The sequence below is a fragment of the Squalius cephalus genome (assembly GCF_949319135.1).
Source record: "Squalius cephalus genome assembly, chromosome: 3".
Lineage (NCBI taxonomy): Eukaryota > Metazoa > Chordata > Actinopteri > Cypriniformes > Leuciscidae > Squalius > Squalius cephalus.
This window is the reverse complement of record NC_137124.1, coordinates 59099119-59114914: the sequence shown is the minus strand read 5'-3', so window position 1 is coordinate 59114914 and position 15796 is coordinate 59099119. Positions and strand designations below refer to the sequence as shown.

General features: G+C 35.2%; 1 protein-coding gene across 1 annotated transcript in view; it reads right to left on the bottom strand.

Moving 5' to 3' along the window:
* Positions 1 to 15796, bottom strand: part of galns (galactosamine (N-acetyl)-6-sulfatase) — a 50715-nt gene that overhangs the window by 34235 nt on the left and 684 nt on the right. Inside the window, exons 2-9 of the mRNA XM_079865027.1 lie at positions 14692 to 14815; positions 12428 to 12502; positions 10615 to 10717; positions 9850 to 9993; positions 7361 to 7427; positions 7123 to 7250; positions 3455 to 3594; positions 1922 to 2025 (exon numbers count right to left, since the gene is read on the bottom strand). Of these exons, the coding sequence (XP_079721153.1) occupies positions 1922 to 2025; positions 3455 to 3594; positions 7123 to 7250; positions 7361 to 7427; positions 9850 to 9993; positions 10615 to 10717; positions 12428 to 12502; positions 14692 to 14815 (885 nt within the window). The remainder of the gene's footprint in view (positions 1 to 1921; positions 2026 to 3454; positions 3595 to 7122; positions 7251 to 7360; positions 7428 to 9849; positions 9994 to 10614; positions 10718 to 12427; positions 12503 to 14691; positions 14816 to 15796) is intronic.

The following is a 15796-nucleotide window of genomic DNA, read 5'->3' as shown; positions in this document are numbered from 1 at the left end:
AAGGAGACCAGAGCTGGGAATCAAAGGGAATTTGAAGGGAAAAAAAAAATCGACAATATTTCAAAAGGAATTCGATGGTTGTCCTGAAAAAAGGTAAAGTTGAAAAAAAAAAACCCTGTAAATATTACTCGGCTCCAATTTTTAAATAATAATAATAATAATAATATATATTAAAAATTTTACTTGCCATAGATAGGAATCAAAAGGAATTTAAAGAAAAAAAAATATTTCAAAAGGAATTCGATGATTGTCCTGACAAAGGTAAGGTTTAAAACCGAACTGAACATCGTAAGTATTGTTCGGTTCCAATATTAAAAAATTGGCCGGTGCCATTTTTAAAATATTTAAATATTAGGGCTGGGGAATTAACGCTTTAATCTTTGCGATTAATTTGAGATGTTTAACACGTTAAAAAAAAATAACGCAATTAACGCGGCACTTTTTTTTTGCCTCGTATGATTGCCGAAAACATGCCGTCCCGCCCCTCCGTGTTCGGCGATCAGGTTTCATTCTCGCGCAGCTTTCATGAGCGGGTCTTTTCCGCTCCGTGTGTGCACCGCCGCACTCTCCGTTCCGTGTGTGTGTGTGTGTGTGTGTGTGCGCTCTCTGCTAAATGTTCTGCTCTGTCGTTAACGGCCCAAACGCTCCAATCATGTACCGATCACGCACTGCAAAAGCAAAGTCTGCTCAAATAATGTGAAATTTCTCAGTAGGAGACTTCTGTTTGCAATAGCCCTACTGAGCTGGTATAGTCATGCTAGGCAACAATGGTAAAATGACCTGCTCTGATCACATGCTCTGGTAATAATAGCTTTGTAGGACTATATTTTATTTTGATAATTAGTAAAAAAAAAAAAAAAAAATCTGTTAAATTGATTATGTTGATTGATTATTGAAAAAGAATAATAAATTGATATATTGATGTTTAATATTATTTTAATATAGGGCTATTTTCTGTTCCTTTTTTTTAGGTGATTCTAAGTTTAAATATTGATGATTACAAGCTTGGGTGAAATTTTTATCGATTCCCAGCCCTATTAAATATATATATATATATATAGATATATATATTCAAATATATTCAAAATTGTGCTAGCCAGAGATGGAAATCAAAAGGAATTTAAAAAAAAATTAAAAAATTGACAATATTTCAAAAGGAATTCGATAGTTGTCCTGATAAAGCTAAGGTTTAAAACGGAACATCGTAAATATTACTCGTTTGCAATATTTAAAAAATTGCCCGGTACCATTTCTTTTATATTTTGAAAAAAAAATAAAATAAAATTATAATATAAATATATATTCATATATTCATATATATTCAAAGTTTTACTTGCCAGAGCTAATAAAAAAGCTAAATAAAAAAATAAAATAAAAATAATATATATATCAAATTTGACTTGCCATAGATAGGAATCAAAATTAATTTAAAGAAAAAAAATTTCGATGGTTGCCCTGACAAAGGTAAGGTTTAATACGGAACATTGTAAATATTACTCGGTTCCAATATTAACATTGTTTATGATGGATAGATGCACTTTTATGATGGATAGATGCACTTTTATGATGGACAGATGCACGTTTTTGAGCTTCAATCCGTTGGTTGCAATCCACTGCCATTATAAAGCTTGGAAGAGCCAGGATATTTTTTTATATAACTCGGATTGTATTCGTCTGAAAGAAGAAAGTCATATACGCCTAGAATGACTTGAGGGCAAGTAAATCATGGGCTAATTTTCATTTTAAAGTGAACTACTCCTTCAATGTTTAAAGGCCCTTGCAAACTAAAGAAAGTTCTGATGGAGTGTTTGAACAGATAGAAATGTGTAAGGTGTGTTTTGAGGGTGTTGATAGATGGAATACAGCGAATTGGAAAGCACATTTGGGACTTTTTAGTGACATAGCTTGGGATAATTCTCACTGTGCCAGCAGGGATTCGTCCAGGCCACCAGGCAATGGCTGGTTCCCTCATCCCACCTTCAAATGTAGTCTCTTTCCCACAGAGAAACGGGCCGTTGCTGCCACCTGAGGATGAAAACGGACAAGACAGAATCACAAACTCAAAGCCTCGACTGTGGAGGGCAATTCACCTCTGACAAATCATCTTTACTACAAAAGACCCATGACACACAGAAATTGAATAGGTGTATTGGGAGCGTACATGAAAGATGAGTTGAGAGAGCAGAACGACACTGAAAAACAGCTAGATACAATGCAATAATAAAAGTGTCCATGGGCACATGTGTACATAGACCAATAATGGAAAAAATAGCACTTTCACGCCTGCGAAGACAAATGAACCTCCTCTAAAAATGCATTTAGAATAAACAAAACAACCAGTATTGGAGAGCAACTAACTAATGACATTGTTAATTTAACTGCATTTTATCAATAGAATGAAAGTAGCTCAAAGAAACAAGCCAACTTTTTTCCCTAATCACAAAATAATAATAATAAATGACACATACATGTCATATATATAAATAAATTTATTAAATATACATTAATAAACTGGTGTAAAATGGATTAAATTACATTAAAAAATTATAAAAAGTTGTTTTTTTAAGTGCCCCCATCATGCTATTTTTAAAGGTTCCTTATTTGGTTTTGGAGTCTCCTTCAATACATTTACATGCATCCAAAGTAAAAAAAACACTTAACTTTTCTCATAATATACATTGCAGCATCACCTCATTTTCACCAAGAGTCTGAAAACGGTTCGATCAAGGATTCAGTCTCTCTAAACCCCGCCTCTCTGAGAGCCTGCTCTGCTCTGATTGGTCACATGGCCCAGTCTGCTGTGATTGGTCAAACACGTACAGCACATGTCAGAAACCAAAGCTCATTAGCATATATGTATTTAAGCTCCGGATCTTCCTCTGCACTTGATGCACAGTTATACGAACAGTAATGATGCCGTTGTTGTTTTTTTCCGTATCAATTCCAGCGTGAGTCTTATCTTATATAAGAGCATCAAAAGTGGATTCGCAGCGTCTTCTCGACATGAACAACACGAACCAAACTCTTCCAGTCTCAGATAAACTACAGTGTTTGAGGGCGGGGCAAAGAGACGCTGTTCAGCCAATCAAGACCATAGCCTGGAATTATGCAAATTAGTTACATTGTTACGTTGGTTTGTAACAGACTCAGAAGTGAGACTGGAATTATTGATGACTCGTTTCAGCAGTTCAGAATCAATTCTTTCTTTTAGGAGACAAAAAAAATGTGTACTTCGATCTTTAAACATTCACAAACAGCAACATCACACACTGCATGAACGGTAATATCCGAAAAAGCACAATAGGGGCACTTTTAATAAAAAATTCAGCTTTCTCATGCATCACCACTGATTTGGAGCCCTTTATTCAAATCAATTATTTTAATTCCCTAACTAAATAAAAAGCTGGCAAAAACTGTGATAGGTGTGTTAATGTTAGTGTGAATGGTTTCGCACTTTGTCTTGGTCCAGACATCACCGCTGCCCCGTTATCAGAAGTGAAGAACACAAATGTGTTGTTGTGGATTCCCAGACTGACCAGTCGTTCCAGAATCTGGCCAATGCTGTAATCCAGCTCCATCACGGCATCCCCATAACTATAAGACAAATCACACACCTCAATCATTAAATTATTACACAGTTTATATTAATACATTTTTCGCTAACTGTGATTTTGTATATGTGCATTTCTGAAATACATAACTTAGACAGTCACCTCTGATAACAGATCACTCTAAATTGTAACTCATGCATTTTATGTAAAGCTGCTTTGAAATGATGTGTATTGTGAAAAGCGCTATACAAATAAACGTGAATTGAATTGAATCCAACCATTAAAAATTACCCCAAATAACCTTCAGTGGCTCTAACCCTGACAGCATAACAAATTCTGTCAAATTAGCCCACGTTGGAAACCTGTGACAGATGGATGTGATATATGGAGGATGATAGATGTCTGGGATATAGATGTGCGCTGGTTATAAAACTTTAAGATGTGGCGTGTCAGGCTGAATCCCTCCACCGCCAGCACCTGGCTAATACCCCTCAGCCTTGATCCATTCCTCTGTCAACACAAACCTCATTTAGCATTCTGAAGGAACGTATGCTTACTGAAGCCTCAGTATTCAAAAGCACTGGACTGAATACTAAACAGCTGCAGAGAAGACTACCAATGAAGCCTCCGGCACTCATTCTTGCCTCCGAGCAGGAAAAATAACATCTCATTAACCGATCATTTCTATATTACAAAACAGAAATGCACAGAAGCAGAATTTTTGCCAAAACGATAATGAGTTATGTAATCAGATTACTTTTTTAAGTAACAAGTAATGCATTACTTTTAAATTTACAACAAAATATCGGGGTTACTTTTTCAAACAAGTAACTTAAGTTGATAACCGATATTTTGGCCAATAAACCTATAGCAGATACTGATAACGGATAATTCTTTATATTTAAAAAGCCGATAACCGATATATTGGCTGATAAACCTAAAGCGGATACTGATAACCGATAATTCTTTATATTTAAAAAGCGGATAACCGATATATTGGCTGATAAACCTATATCAGATACTGATAACCGATAATTCTTTATATTTAAAAAGCGGATAACCGATATATTGGCTGATAAACCTAAAGCGGATATGGATAACCGATAATTCTTTATATTTAAGAGCCGATAACCGATATATTGGCCAATAAACCTATATCAGATACTGATAACCGATAATTCTTTATATTTAAAAGCCGTAACCGATATATTGCCTGATAAACCTATAGCAGATACTGATAACCGATAATTCTTTATATTTAAAAAGCCGATAACCGATATATTGGCTGATAAACCTAAAGCGGATATGGATAACCGATAATTCTTTATATTTAAAAGCCGATAACCGATATATTGGCCAATAAACCTATAGCAGATACTAGGGCTGCACGATTAATCGAAAAAAAATCACGATCTCGATTCAAACATAAATGCGATCTAATTTCTTAATGATGGCGATTCACTTCCGTGTATTTCACTGCATTCAGATCTCTGCAGAAAAAGCAGCCAATTACAATTCCCTCGTTGTACAGCCTGCCGAAGTTAATGAAAAGTGTATGATAATAATAATTTTCAAGTTGTACCGGCAAAAGTGCGTGTTTAGTGCTGTTCGCGAGTGTCATGAGTCACCACAGCAATCAACTAACCGCTTACGTTTCTGTGGTAATCTAATAGTTACAGCTCCTGCACTGGATTCAAGCAGCTGCTGCTTGTTTAAGGTAATGGCGAAAACCATTTTAGAACAGCAGCGAAAATGTAAAAGTAGGCTATATAAACTTTAATATATCCTTTTATTGAAACGGGTGCTTTGCTGTCCTTTTAGTTTACACTTTTGCGCAGAGACAATTTTATGTCCTATAAATGTGTCGTATTTTTGCTAATCCGCGCAGATTTCAGTTGATGATTCTGTTTAAAGTTATTAATAACAAATCATGAATGAAAGAGAAAGAAAATAGCAGAATGTGCTTTATCGAAAATAAATATTAAAAGCGCGATAAGTCGCGAAAGAGAACTGAATTATACTGACAGGAAGCTGTGCGCGCGCTCCGAGCGCAACACGGACAAGCTTGTTCCGGTTGCGAGTCTAAACGGCCAAATAAACACAGAAATATTTCAAAATGCCAAGTCGAGTATTCCCGTAAACACAGTAGATGTAAGTACTATGTACATTCTGTGCCAATTGGAGCAAAAAGCACAAGTTCTATTTAGTTATTTTTATTTTGGCTGTTGTTAATGTTCTCTTATGTTCAACAACATAAAGCTTTAAAATTAAAGGGTCTAAAATAAAGAAAAGAGACAATTTTTTTACTCCTGCACTTTATTATACTGAATGCCCTTTTTTTTTTTTTTTTTTTTTTTTTTTTTGTACTTGAGTGCAATAAATTTTGGTTGAAAAAATGAGAATCGTGTAAGAGAATCGTGATCTCAATTCCCATGGAGAAAAATCGTGATTCACATTTTAGCAAGAATCGTGCAGCCCTAGCAGATACTATTTAAAACCTTTTTACCAGTAGTGTAAAGTAATAGCACACCTTTTCTATCCAAACCATATTATTTGAAGTATCATTCATGCGCGTATCACAAACATGCAAAATGAGTTATACCGTGCAGTTTTAATATTTTTTTATTCTGCAATTCTCACTTACCGCTAGGGCTGCACGATATTGAAGAAAAATGCGATAACTCATTAAATAATGCGATATTCGATATGCAATACGATAATGCTTAAAGTGTGTAAAATAAACTTTATCTTTAAAATATATTTAAAATGTATAACCTACATACATGTTTCACATTCTTTTTGTGACGAGAAAACACCCCTACAGCTTCTGACAGTGAACATCAGTGTTTTACTGTAGCGTAAGAAGTGTTATTTTAACATCAGTGTAAACCACGGGGGTCAGGTTATCCTACATTAGGGTTATTTAACAACAGAAACTGAATAATCAAATGTAATAATAAAACACTGCTTAGTTTTCACTGTATGAATTAAATATATCCTGATTCTTATTAAAGCTTCAAAAGTGATTCAGCCGAGAGCAGCGAGTGATTTTCTCTTTGTCTTTTGCTCATGATTGCAAGCCATTGTGATATATACATTTGCGATATTTCAATAATTTCGATATATGTGACCCTGGACCACAAAACCAGTCACATGGGTACATTTTTTTGGTCATTTTTTCCATGAGTATGAATAAATAAGCTTTCCATTAATGTATGGTTTGTTATGATAGGACAATATTTGGCCTAGATATGACTATTGAAAATCTGGAATCTGAGGGTGCAAAAAAATCAAAACATTGAGAAAAACTCCTTTAAAGTTGTTCATTTATGTTCACAATTGTTCTGCATTCACTCACAAAAATAAATGTTTTATATATTTACGGTAGGAAAATTACAAAATATCTTCATGGAACATGATCTTTACTTAATATCCTCGTGATTTTTGGCATAAAAGAAAAATCGATCATTTTGGCCCATACAATGTATTGTTGGCTATTGCCACAAATATACCCGTGTGACATGTGACTGGTTTTGTGGTCCAGGGTCACATATTGTGCAGCCCTACTTACCGCCCCCTCTGACTCTTTCCAAGGAAGTGTTTTGAGGCGTAAACAGGCGCGTGAGTTGCATCTGGAGCCCAGTAGAGAAAGAAGGGCCGCTGGGCCGTGGCTTGCCGAGAGATAAAGTCCAAGCCTTCCTGGAGACAGATAGAATCAAAACCAACATCAGGCACATCCCACAGTGCATCTGTCCAAGACTGATCCGCACAAATAAACATTAATCGAGCCAATGAACAGGAAAACTCACCTCCAGATAGATTTGGGTGATGTTGGATTCCCCTGTTTTCACATTAATCTCAAACTCTTCGTAATACCTGCAAAATACACAGATCATCTAAACGTTCTGCTTCCTGCAGATCTAATGAGACCATCACCACAAACTCATTTCAGAACCATATGAGCTCTTGTTCCAAATGACAAGCTTCCTAAGCCAAGTGCTGCACCAGGGTGTGATTAGGAAGTGAATTTGAAGAGGTAAATTGCGAGATTGTGTCTCAGAAGACACACGCGTTGTGAGAAGGAGCTGAGGCGTGGACTCTCTTATGCTCCGGCTGTTCCAGGTGTCCTAACACACCGCTAATGCAACCCGCCATCTCTTGGGTGTACACGTGTGTGTTTGTCTGACCAGGCTCAAACACGCCACGCTGATTAAACCCACCGCTAAGCGCAAAACTAGCCCTATCGCCAGAGCCAATGACCCAGAATGCACAAACAGTATGGGTGTTTTGGAAGGAACAAATAGGCAGAAAATGAGATGCTACACTGCAGATAGTACAAAACCAGGAAAAAGGAAATTCACTTCACCAAACAAATGCATTCATGTGAAGCAATACAAGATTTTTACACTTTCTGAAGAAAATTTTAATGATGCTCAGTGTTGCCAGGGTGGCGATTTTCACACACAATTGGGAAACAAAAAATAAAGCGTTTTTTGGGCTACTTTTATATGTGCTTGACTTTCAACTCCATCCCCGCCATTGACGGAATTTTTTTCCAGCTTTCCGCATTTTCACTGTTATACGATAGGGGCCGCTATTACGCATCTTCAGAAAGAGTACTGAATCTCCTGATCAAAACACAGGCGAGGGAAAAAACAGAAACCAGCGATAGCAAATGTAAGCAGATGCATATGTAAAATAACGCGATCATCAACATTACAAATCTTCTTCCAGCCTGTCCAGTTAGACCACCATGGCCAGCAGTGAGTACCATCCAACCGTTCCCTTCAATTACCTCTCTTGCACATACAGATGTCATAGAGATGAGGGCTTTTTACATTTGCCAAAAATAAAACTGTATTGGGGGATTGTTTGCCCAGGTGAGAACAAAATAGCACAAACTCGGTAATGCAATTAGTTATTTTTTAGGGAGTAACACAATATTGTTACGCATTGCTATTAAAAGTAACATTCAAACATTCAAGTAACAAAGTAACATAATGGCCAATTTGACAAAATATAAAGTAGGGATGCACTGATAGGAAAATTTTGGCCAATACTGATAACCGATATATTAGTGGATAAACCTATAGCAGATACCGATAACCGATAATTCTTCATATTTAAAAGCCGATAACCGATATATTGGCTGATAAACCTATAGCAGATACTGATAACCGATAATTCTTTATATTTAAAAAGCTGATAATCGATATAATGCCCGATAAACCTATATCAGATGCCGACAACCGATAATTCTTCGTCTTTGAAAAGCCGATAACCGATATATTGCCTGATAAACCTATTTCAGATACTGATAACCGATAATTCTTTATATTTAAAAAGCCGATAACCGATATATTGGCTGATAAACCTATAGCAGATACTGATAACCGATAATTCTTTATATTTAAAAAGCCGAAAATCGATATATAGTCCGATAAACCTATAGCAGATACTGATAACTGATAATTCTTCATATTTAAAAAGCCGATAATCGATATAATGCCCGATAAACCTATATCAGATACTGATAACTGATAATTCTTCATATAAAAATTTTTTAAAAACGATATATTGGCCAATAAACCTATATCAGATGCCGACAACCGATAATTCTTCGTCTTTGAAAAGCCGATAACCGATATATTGCCTGATTAACCTATTTCAGATACTGATAACCGATAATTCTTTGCATTTAAAAAGCCGATAACCGATATATTGGCCGATAAACCTATAGCAGATACTGATAACCGATAATTCTTCATATTTAACAAGCCGATAACCGATATATAGTCCGATAAACCTATAGCAGATACTGATAACCGATAATTCTTCATATTTAAAAAGCTGATAACCGATATATTGGCTGATAAACCTATAGCAGATACTGATAACCGATAATTCTTCATATTTAACAAGCCGATAACCGATATATAGTCCGATAAACCTATAGCAGATACTGATAACCAATAATTCTTCATATTTAAAAAGCCGATAACCGATATATTGGCTGATAAACCTATAGCAGATACTGATAACCGATAATTCTTCATATTTAAAAAGCCGATAACCGATATATAGTCCGATAAACCTATAGCAGATACTGATAACCGATAATTCTTCATATTTAAAAAGCCGATAACCGATATATTGGCTGATAAACCTATTTCAGATACTGATAACCGATAATTCTTCATATTTAAAAAGCTGATAACCGATATATTGGCCATGATTTACAGCATGTTGCTATGCGGTTTCTGAGGTGTTCTCAGCAAGAATTATGTTTGTACCTCACCTCCCCTTCATTTCAGAGTTGTTGTAGACGGGTATATTGGGACGAAGGCTGTCATTGTAGGGGCCGAAATGGCAGTTCGGGGCACCAAACCATTCGTCAAAGCCACGCTTCAGAGGCAAGTATTGAGTTCTGTGCCCAAGGTGCCTGAGTTAGGAGATAAAGATGAAAAACTCTTATAAAGACGGCAGGTATGTTCAAAAGTAAATGCCTATGCAATATGGAGTGTGTACACTGTGCAGGAAAAATTACATTTTATCAATATAATTATTTTCAGGATTCTTTGATGAATAAAGTTCAAAAGAGCAGCATTTATCTGAAACTGAAAGCTTTTGAAACATTATACACAACCGTCCAAAAGTGTGGAGTCAGTAAGAATTTTACATTTTACAATAAATAACACAAGAAATTAATATTTTTATTTAGCAAGGACACATAAAATTGATTAGAAGAGACAGAAAAGACATTTTATAATGTTACAAAAGGTCCTATTTTTAGATAAATGCTGCTCTTTTGAACTTCATATTCATCAAAGAATCCTGAAGAAAAAAAACAGTTTTCAACACTGATAATACGCCAAAATATGCTGATACTGATAGTTTGATTTTTACATAAAACTAGCACAAATTAAATTAAATTACGATATGAAATTCTGCGAAGATAGAAGCCTCTTCTGGAATTGAAAATGCATTCTACTGTCTGAAACATTTCACTTTCCTTCATCATATTCTATCATATCCCATATCATTATTCCGTAGGGAATCTCACCACTTTCCAACGATCTTGCTGACATAATCTTTCTTTTTCAGCAGTTCTGGAAGCAGGATCTCATCCTGAGATATTCCCCCCACTATCTCCTGAGGTGTGTATGCTGTGGGAGAGACAATACAGTTCATTACTTTATACAATATTCTGTTACTTTTCCTCACCTGGACTTGGCTTGCTTGCTTGTTTTATTACTAAAGTGCACTTTATATTTAACACCAAGTGCAAATAGGCAGAGGCTATTTACAGTAACCAGAAAAATTACAAACGAAACCTGTCTGATAACAGGATCTAATCCGCCTTTTTCCAAACTCTTCCGAATTCTTCTCCCTTTTCCCAAAGCATTATCATTAGCATTGCATCCTTCTCATGAGCATTTAATAATTTTTGACTTTTCTCTTTTTTTGGCCCATTTTACCTGTAAAAGAAAACCTGCTTAATAATTATGCACACCTGAATATACGCCGTTTTTCACTTCCAGCCCTCCTTAACAATTATATATCACTTATAAATTATTAAAATACCTAAATAATAGTAGTTATTAAGATGTGGTTTGGAATTGGCTAAATGTGCTTGGAAAAAAAAAAGATCAGAATATCAACTTGCATAATAATTATGCACACACTGTATTTACACCTAATAATAGGCCTCTGAGTAAACTGTAAGGGGATTACAGTCAAAGACCCAGAGCCAGATATGATGAATGAAGACCTGGAGTCAGAATTATGATAAATTGAAGAAAAGTTTTACTGAAGATAGTTTGCAGTTTCAGCTTCAATACTCACAAGGAGTTCGCAGGCCGTCCAAAAAAAAAAAAAAAAAAAATTATATATATATATTGGTGAATGAAAAGGCCCTTTCGATATGAATAAGCCTCAGGCTGAAGGAAATGCAAATCCACATCAGAGAACGCAGAAAAAAATACTGAAGTGGTGTCAGTTAAATGGGAAAACAACGAGTTACTTATTTAAAAAACTCAGATATTTAGTATATGTAATCAGATTACTTCAAAAAAGTAATCTGATTACATAACTTGCGTTACCCCCGACACTGATTATAGGAGTGCGCTATAAAGTCGTAAGAGGAGTTACTTAGTTTTCCCATTTATTGACTGACAGAAGTACAGAGGCGTCTGTGTGTGTGTGTGTGTGTGTGTGTGTGTGTGTGTGTGTGTGTGTGTGTGTGTGTGTGTGTGTGTGTGTGTGTGTGTGTGTGTGTGTGTGTGTGTGTGTGTGTGTGTGTGTGTGTGTGAAAAAAAAGTAACCCAAAAGTAACATAACGCATTATTTTTCTAAGAAAGTAAATAAGTAACGAAATTAGTTAAGGGAGTAACGCAATATTGTAATGCATTACTTTTCAAAGTAACTTTCCCCAACACTGGTTATCAGTTTATCTTGCGTTACTTATTAAAAAAAGTAACTCAGATATTTTGTTGTCAATTTTAAAAGTAATGTGTTACTTTACTAGTTACTTGAAAAGTATTCTGATTACACAAAATTAAAGTAACGCATTACTTTTCTAAAAAAGTAACTAACACAATTAGTTACTTTTTAAGGGAGTAATGCAGGGAGTAACTGCGTTAAGGGAGTAACTTTCCCCAGCACTGAAGGCAAGTGTGCTAAATGTGGGATCACATGCCAAACTGGTCCCAAAAAGAGAACAGATTAGATTATTTGGGTATGTTGGCTGATGGAAACCACTTTCTGCAGCTGGTAAGAGTGAAAAATAAGTAACGCAAAATCTGATTACATACTTGTAAATAATCACACACAACACTGCTGATAACAGGGAAGGAGCAAATGTTTTCCGATCGTACCATTCCTAGCATGAGCATTGGTGGTGTAGAATCCATTACGCACCGGAAGTCTTCCAGTAAGCAGAGAAGCCCTGGCTGTGGAGTAAAACACACAAATTATGCATATTACGCAATTATAAACATCAAAGATTAGGGGTGTATCGATACCCTCAAGTCATGATTCGATACATATCACAATACTGAACTCACGATACAATATTACTGCGATACTCAGACATATGATAAAAGGTTAACAAAAAATTTGCTGTTGCTAAATTTGGTATTACATTGTGTGTGTAAATGGATGGACTTGGTGCTGAAACCCAAAGCACAGGACAATAGAGACACCAGAATAACAATATTCATGATTCTGAAGATGAAAATACAGAATTATTGTAGACGAATATGCTCTTTCACTGACTAGATATATTTAATATAATGTAGGCACTTTATAATGGTAACAAGACATTTGGCATTATCAGGACCCACAAATATTCCCCCATTGCATTATTATACATTATATTCAACATTATATATAGTAGTTTAATGTAGTACTGACACTAAATCTGACACTGAGTTTTTCCTCACACAGAAATTTTATTTTTGGGTGAACTATCCACAATACATATTGTTGCATTTTTGTATTGCGATATATCATAACACGATCAATTGTTACACCCCTATGAAACAAAAGACATACCTGTACTTGTATAAAATGGTGCAACTCCTATATAAACTTTTGTTTTGCAAGAGCAAACTAAACTAAAACGTTATTGCACTGTACTAATGCAAACTCTTGCTTGCTCTTCAGGAACAAGTGTAAAAATCAAATCAAAGTTGGATATGCTCGTCCACAACACGTATGCATTCCCTGGAATATAAATCGTATAGTATTTAAGACTTGATTTCAAAGAGAGAGAGAGAGAAAGAAAAGAGGCGTTGGACACGAGAGAGCTCACCCTGGATATGAGGATTAGGAAGTTCTCCTCTATCTACTTTGTGATTAAAATACTAATTAAGCTTCTGAAGCAAAAGCTCTGTAACGACGGCAGGTACGACGAGCGCTCCAGGCTCCTTCATCTCACACGTGTGAGATTAACAATTGATTAAGCCTTATTTGCTTAAAAATTAATTAGAATTGAAAAGAGGACTAAAAGAAGATCTGCTCTGCATAGCAAGTCCATTCAAATTTCCCAAATTATGCATAATTAGCATATTTCAGAACTGCCGGTGTATTATCCATATTAGCATAATAAGTTGTGCTCTCGCTATCATGCGGCCGCACACGTCTCGTGTTCTCACGAGGAATTAAAACGCATGAAGAAATAGTGGATAAAAAAATGTATAATAAACAGTCAAATATTTGCAATTGCATTGTAATACTAATTACATATTGTTAGCCTCTCAATGTAAATCATATATTCAATATGTCACTGTGAACAAAATATGTCAAAACAAATTAAAATTCTTGATAAAAAAGAAATGCATTGAATTTTTTGAAGGATATACTGTATAATGAATGCTTCATATATTATTTGTAGGGCTGTGAAGTGATTAAAGATTTAAAATAGCAATTTAATCACGCATCTAATCTGGCTGAGAGATCATTTAAAGTCATTCTTGTGTTAAATGAGAAAAGCATCAAATAGACATTTAAAAAAAGTAGATATTTTATTTTTGTTTAGTTGCAATTGCGAAAAAAAAAAGGTCAGAATTACACGTTTATTTCTCGTATAACACACTTTATAACGCACAATTGCGAGTTTATCTCACAATTCTGACTTTATATCACTAAATTCTGACTTTATAACTCACAAAACTCACAATTAGGAGATAAAAAGTCGCAATTACCTTTTAAAATGTTTTATTTTGTGGCTACAGCACTTAAATTAAATAACTAACATGACTTTATTTACTTTATTGTTAGCTTGGAATAGCAAAATAAACACCTACATTTATTTCCAAGATGATAACCTGATATAAATGAGCGATAATAAGCCAGTTTAAAGTGTTTACCGTGGTCAGTGTATACAGTACTGTACAGTAAACGCTACGCTATTACTCCAGCAGAACACAGCGGTTATGCATCATCAAATAAACCAACTTTCTAAGTTATGTTATATAACTATTAAGTAACTATTTAAGTTATGTTATAATATTTTCTTCTATTATTTTGATGTTTTGTTTTTTAATTATTATTCTGTTTATCCCAAGCTTTGGCAATATTGTATTATGTACAGTAATGCCAATAAAGCAGTTTTGAACTGAGCTGGATGAGGACGTACAGGGGGAACACAGCGGGTTTGCAGCGTAGAAGTTCGGGAACAGCATTCCCTGAGCGGCCATCAGATCCAAGCTCGGGGTTTCCCTGGACGGCTCCCCGAACACTCCCAAATCACCCCATCCCATCTGCACACACACACACACACACACACACACTGAGCATCAGCATACAATTCATGGTAAATATATATATATACAGTAGTCAACATTTGAACTGGATCAAAAAAAGTTCATCAAAGTTGTCCGAAGACAAGAACGGGTATTGTTCAAAATTCATGTATAACTTTGATGAAAGGTTTGGATCCACTTCAAATGTTGACTATAGATAGAGAGATAGAGAGAGAGAGAGAGAGAGAGAGAGAGAGAGAGAGAGAGAGAGACTAAAAGTTTGATTAAAACATCAAAATATGAGGAAAATATTTAATATTGTGGTGAAAATCCAGCTTTTAATGTTGTTTATGTGCCTATGTGGTGTTTTTAATATGCTTTAAGACAAACCATGTGTAAATTCATAAGTCGACAGCATTGCTGAGTATTTCCTCCTTAAAACTGCAGTGAACCAAAGACAGTCTCAAAAACGCTTTGAAATCGCTGGTGTTTCTGACGTCACAAACTACCTTGTAACCAATCAGATCAACGTGTGATCATCAACGAGATGCAGTGAGTGAGTGAAGGCGGGGCTCATTTGCATATTCATAGAACCGCGCATACTAAATGAGGCGAGGGTGTCGAGTTACATTCAAGATATTTTAAGGATTAAAAATGTAATTTTAGTGATTAAAGATGAGTTTTACAAAAAAGGAAAAACTACAGCTACAGGTTTTATTTTAATATGCAAAAATAACGCAGGGGGGAAAACAAAAAGCTCACAGGAAAAAGCGAACATAACCAGTTAATAATATTTGATTGGTTCTCTCTGTTTTTGCATCATGTGTTCATAATTTCTTTGTATGACAGCCTGGGCAAAAATATTTGATACAAATACAAATATTCATTATAAATCAGCATGATGATGATGATGTTTGGATCATAAAATTCATTGCTTATGCCTAATGTATAATAAATGTGTTGATGTGTGATTGCACTTCTCCATGTGACATCACTTAG